Here is a 6319-nt window from a genome sequence, read left to right as displayed (position 1 = left end):
TTCTTATAGCGGAATATAACCTGTGTTCTATAGAGTTCCAGGAAAAACCACTAGGGCATCAACATATACGGCAGCTTCCATCGGGAAGGTTGGTCGAAGCATAAGCAGTAATTATGCCGAACTATCAATAGTACTATCGATACTATCGTTAGTTGAGTCACTATCGAACTATCGACGGTAAAAATCACATCATCTCACCCTACGGGCAGCCATGGCGGGATGCGAGATCATCGCGGGGGTGCGCATCAAGTTTCCGTTTCGTTTCACTTGGCAACACACCCAATGAAAGTGAGTGAGAGAATGTATTGAGAAGAGAGAGACGTTTTGTACGGAGTTGTTGCGTCTTATTTGGAGATCATACTTGATTCCTAGCGTCGGTGCCCGGTATCTTGAAGACGATGGCTTTGTGGTTGGTGAAGTGTAGCGTCAATGGTCTTGCTGCAGAGGTCGAGTTTGAAATTTGCGAAGACGAGGTCTATGCACGTTCCCCTGATGGTGTTGGTTGCTTGTGATCTTGGGAAATGCATCGCAAAGAGTATAGGTCCTTTATGTGTGCGCACCAGCCATCGGTTGTCAGTATGTCTACGTTGAAGTCCCCTGCAAGTATGAAGGGCGCGTGTCTGTAGGTCTTGGTGTACTCTGCCATGCTCCTTGCGAGGTAAAGTTCGACGCTTTCTCTTGAAATGTTGGGTTTGAGATACAGCGTCATGATGACGATGCTGTTGTCACCGTGGAAGGATAGTCGGACGGCCGAGTGCTCTCCGTTGTGCCTTTGAGTGGTGACCGGTAGTCTAGGTCCTTTGCGTTTGCGGTGAGAGTGCGTTTCACGTATACGGCGACACCACCCGACTTGCCGTTCTTGGCGAGACCGCGCCTATCACTGTAAACGAAAATACCCCCACATGGGAATTATAACAAGGTGATGTGCCCTATGTACTCCCATCCTTGAATATTTACTCCGATGTATGGGAGGAATACAACGGCATTCCCTCGTTTCACACTCCGCTGTGGAGGATAATGGCGGACATGACGTGAATTTACTCCGCCTTCAAAATTTGTTCTCACGGGAACTCCGCTCAGTGAGTTTAAAGAACTCCCCGCCGGAACAAGTTGGTCACGTGGTGCTTCCCATAAGGCTGTGCGCCGCGCGAGCGACCGGCCGCGTTCGGCGGAGTCAGCGGTGCTCATGGCGGACGGTTTGTTTACATCTGTGCAGTGTTGTTTCGTGCCAGCGTTTCACCGATTTTCTTTCCTATACTTCCTTCCAGAAGTGTTATAGGCCTCTCTGAAGCTCACTGTGTCTCATCTTTATGTACGTAGCTGTGATCACTCTGCTGGCAGCGATGAATGCAAGAGCAATGATTTCAAGTGCGGAAAAAGGCTTAGGTGTGACCACGAAGCTGCCGGTTGACTCGTGATGTCGGCTCAGGTTTTTGGCTGTGCTTTCGTGTTGCGTTACCTTGACTTGTGTTCTTTAGTGCGTGAAATACCACTTTTATGTCCTTTTGAGTATATGCTGACAATGCCCGGTGTAAAGTTCCGCGTAGCAATGGCAACAGCAGCCACGGTTCGACGGACCACCTCCGTGATAGCCGCACATGAATGCCATACTCCGACTTCGTTACTGTGCTGTGCTGCCAGTATTACAGTAAGACCGTGGTGCAAGCAATTCTTTTTTGAACCTGTGTAGGATATCCTCGCCCTCGCCCAGAAATACGGTAGGACTTACTGAGTTTCTTACTGAGCGATGTGAATCGAATCGTTATCGCGAAGTTCTGTTTTGATGACGTCGTTGCTTCGGATATTGCATTAACATCTTGCTCAATCAAAGATACTGATTTAAGAGCATACCTGCTGGCTCCGAGCGTGGGATTCGTTTGCCAGATCAGCGACGTAGCTCCGTTTCACAACCGAGACACATTGCTTGGACGCGGAGCAAGAAGTCCGGTAAAAAAAAAATTATGACTACGCAATTTTCGGGGTTACATGGCTGCTACGGTCATGCTCCCTGTAATAAATTGTTGTCCCGCCACCATTCTTTCACACGGAGCTAATTTGTTATGAACACGGGCAACGTACATTTTTCTTGCGTACTGTAATTAACGCACTACTTTTTGCCGCGGACGCCGGCAGTGTGCGAAGTCACTTCAGCGCTCACAGAATGGCATTCTAATTTTGAAAAATTATGCCATGAACGTTGTTTTTTTCATATTCTAAATTAACAGTTCCGTGTGGATTTAGGTTTCATGTTACTTTCGGAGAGGCAGATCTCGTATGTGCCAGCCTGTGAGTCGTAATTCTGAAAACAGTACAGCTGCTCGCTAGGCCGTTTCGAGGCCCACATTATCGCGGCTATATATACTGGCAGGGTTGCTTCTTGTTGTTTGTCGAGTGTCCGTTGGATTTCCTTCTCAGCTCTTCATCAGGTGTTTCTCAAATGTTTATGTGTTTATGTATGGCTTGTGTCTGTCTGGTCTCGTTCACTTGTTTCGCAGAATTTGCTTATTCTTGTGTGTATATTTCGGAATTTGACCCGTAGCTTCTACGTATAAATTCTCCACGCAAATTTGACGTGGTACTTTTTTTTTATACTCCCGCGGTGCAGCTCGAAAACCTCCGTACAGCCCGAAATAAAAAAGAAACATGACAGGCAAAAAAAAAAAAACTCCCCTGGCACCACGCAAAATTCCCGCCTGCACGGAGTAAAAATTATACTCCGATCATTGTGGAGCATATAAACTCCCAACCGGGGAGTCCTAGGTCAATAGCGGTCAAATACCAGGTCAGTAACCAGCCAGCCCTACTCAAGGCAAAATAGATCTTTCTAAGCCACAGTTCAGTCGAATAGATACCGACTGAATTGTGGCTTTAATCAGACCTGATAAGATATTCTGTAGTGATCGTTATTGCCAGTTGCCGTTTCTTTTGCACGGGAATGGGGAGATAGCGGGAATAGCGAGGCATGGAGGGTATCAGGTGTTGGCATCCTCCAAAGAACACACTTGTTCATAAAAAAACTGTCAGCCCTTCCACTGGGGTGGAGATGGAAGACCAGCGATCTGTACTATGTGGGACTTATGTATTTCCAATGATGACTATAAAGATGTTATGTGTAATTGGTTATTTGATAGCATTAGGACACTAAGCAGATTTATTGTTAGTTCGCCGTGAGTTTCCGTATTATTTGAGTATGAACGTAGAATATGTGACTCGTACTTTCAAGAGAGTGCAGGCTAGACAAACCGGGTTAGGTGCTCGCAGCCATAAGTAGGCGTTCTCTCCTTTACAATCACTAGCATCGCGCTGGACAGAGGCATGGAACGACGTTTAGCTGCGCACTTGCTATTATATCACGCACGTCACCAACGCCGCACGCGTTTGAGCGAACGCGGGCAAAACGGAGCGACGCAACAGCTTCGCGTGTCTACGCCGAAAGTCTCACGTTCATTGTGTGACTCGCATTCACTCGACTGTCGAACTGTGCGAAGTACAAAGCGCCCGCTGGTTCATTTATTTAGCCAAACGGGACTGACAACCTTATGGCTACTTACACTGCCATAGGGGTCATAAAGGTTCACATGCTTCATACCCTAAACGCCGCGCGCGTCGGCGAAACGAACGCGGCGCAAAACGACGCCGCCGTCGACAACGTTCTCCCGTTGTTTGTGTGCCCGCACACAAGTCCTGGCGTGAGCAAGCGCGCAGAGCGGGCGAAGGTCATGTGGTCTATCGCTTCAACAGAACTGGCGGCGAAAGCACAGCGCATACAAGTAGGAGCCAGGGCGAAGCCGACTGATGGGGCTTCAGCCCCCCCCCCCCCCGTAACCTTTTGCGTGCCGGCATGCACCGCCGACCAAAACTACCACCGACGCCGGGAATCATTCTGGATTCTGTCTACAATGTCTTTTTCACGCTCGAAATAACATTTCGGCACGAACATTGCGAACTCAGGCTGGATTTCATGGCAACGCCCTTGCACCTGGAGTCACGTAACGCAAGAGCCCGATCCGAGCACAAACTTTCGAGGGCTTTTCGATAGCGAGCGGGCGCGTTGCGGCATCTCGCAGCGGCCGCGGAATCTACGGAGTGCATGGATTTCAATTACGAGACTTTATGGGTATAAAGTTCTCATAAACTTTTGACGCGAAAGGTGCGCTGACATTTCCAAAGGCGTGCTTTAAGAGATTTTCAATTCTGGAACTTTATGGGGTCAAGGCTCTCATAAACTTGGGCCAACATGCGTGCCTGGAGCCCTCGTGTCCAGCCGTTCCAGAAATAAAAGCATGCGCTCGCAATCTTCCACACACACGAAAACTAATATCACCGTGACTGTGAGCTAGCACCTGATAATTTTATTGCGATAGCAATTATATGGACACTTCAACCGGATTTCTGCCGTCGGCGTCGCCGTCGCCGTGAGGTTCCGTATAGATAAATCTCAGCGCGGTAAGCGGTAGCGTGCGGGGACGCGCGCTATCACGGAGAGCGAACGCACTCAATCTCCCACGCGCAAGCAACGAAACGGGAAGCGAGCGCCGGAAGGAGCGGGGGGGGCACTGGGCGCTCGGGACCGCACGGGCGTAAGGGCGGGGCCAGCGGGGGGGGGGGGCGCACTTTCCTCTGCCAGCAACCGCGCTCGTCGCTCGCCGCACCGTCTCTTATCTCCACACGGCTCTGACCTTTATGCACGCTCAGTTTCCGTTGAAGCGATAGACCGCACGTACCTTCGCCCGCTGCTTGCTGCCAGCGTTTTGACAGTCGTTGTCTGCAGTCATTCAGTGTGATCTATTCATGTTTGTGCGCGCTGACACCACGCTTGTTCATTCAGTTAGTAATAGTCGGCCACATTTTCCAACGCACGCTACACATGCAATGCTGCCCGGTCGGCAGTGCAGCGCTACAGCGTGTCCCTTCGCACGCGCTGCCCACGGGAAGCGCTTCTCATCAACACCACCGTTTCACACGCGCCCTTCTCGTCGTCATCGAGCTCTCTTCATGTCGGTCTACTTACGCCACAGCACACCTGCTTACTTATCAGCTCATGTTTACTACAATTCATATTGCTACCAAAGCCGCTCACCTTACATCGTATGACATTGCTCTGTTGCTATCGCATTCATTGCTTCGCCCTTAGGGCGAAACTGTGACATTTTCTCCAAATATTTTCAGGAAGCGTGCCCAATGTGGTCGATCAGCTGGACCAGGGCAGGCAAAGTAAAATATGAGAAACAGAAGAAAGTAAATTGCCTATTATTGAGGAAATTATTTTTGCGGGGGACAAGGTCTGGCTCTCCGTGGCCACAGGGACAGTGGCCCTATGGATTTAAGCATAGCCCCACTGAAAATACAAGTATTTTCAGAGCGCTTCTTCGCATACGAGCTGGTTGTGGAGATACATATCTGAAGAATCATTTGGAAGTTGCCCCAGTAATTCCTCGCATTTAAGGCCAGATGCACAAAACCAAATTATAGAAATTTGTGGTGAAATTATCAAAGAAAGCCTAGTTGCAAAAGCAGCTGCTTCTCTCCATACTTCCTGACGAAACGACGGACATCGCTAGAAACGAACAGCCTACTGTTTGTGCAAGGTACCTAAACAAGGATGCCAACGACACCGATGGAGTGTTTTAGGTTTTAGCATCGGAATAGATGCCCTCTCTCATTGCGATTGCAGGTTCTATGTAAATGTGTACAAACTGCTGCAGGTTCTAGTCACCCTTCCAGTGACCACTGCCAGCGCAGAGAGAATAATTTTTACAAGAATTTTCTAAAAAGAACTTTCACACTACAATATCTGTGAAACGCATGGTTATGCTGGCGCTTCTATATTCTATACACCCACAGAGACGTCGGCATCAACGTGTCCGAAGTCATGACTCCTCCGCACGCAACTTCCCAGCCGAGAGAAATTTGTCCTTTAGATAGCGCAGCAGCAAAATCAATGCAAGTAAAAAGCTCTGTTCCTTCAGGTCCATAAGCTCGTAATTATGAAAACGTATGACTGTTCGTTAGCTTTAAAGCCGCAGCAATTTTAGCCGTTTATTCTAGCAGTTAGCATCATAATCAAAATTATCATGCGAATACGAAAATTACGAGGACATCAATAGCCAGTTTTGACCAACCTTGCTCATTGAAAGCCCGCCCACGCGGCGTTTGGCAAAAACGCACTCGGATATGGGGTAGTTCAACTTGCCGCATCATCTGTGGATTTCGTTTGTCCTTTTCTTTCCTTTTTAGCTACCTGCTTTTATTTCTTTTTTGAAACGAAGCAATACATTCCTTTAATTTTGGAGTGCAGAATAATTATTGCCGCTGTGCA

General features: G+C 48.5%; 1 protein-coding gene across 1 annotated transcript in view; it reads right to left on the bottom strand.

The window, feature by feature from the left end:
• LOC119462104 (SEC14-like protein 2) overlaps positions 1-213 on the bottom strand; it is a 33918-nt gene extending 33705 nt beyond the window's left edge. The window contains exon 1 of the mRNA XM_037723450.2: positions 199-213. Within this exon, the coding sequence (XP_037579378.1) occupies positions 199-213 (15 nt within the window). The remainder of the gene's footprint in view (positions 1-198) is intronic.
• Positions 214-6319: the final 6106 nt, after the last annotated feature.

The sequence above is a fragment of the Dermacentor silvarum genome, chromosome 8 (genome assembly GCF_013339745.2).
Source record: "Dermacentor silvarum isolate Dsil-2018 chromosome 8, BIME_Dsil_1.4, whole genome shotgun sequence".
Classification (NCBI taxonomy): Eukaryota; Metazoa; Arthropoda; class Arachnida; order Ixodida; family Ixodidae; genus Dermacentor; species Dermacentor silvarum.
The sequence above is the reverse complement of the archived record's forward strand: the minus strand, read 5'-3'. Positions and strand labels throughout refer to the sequence as shown.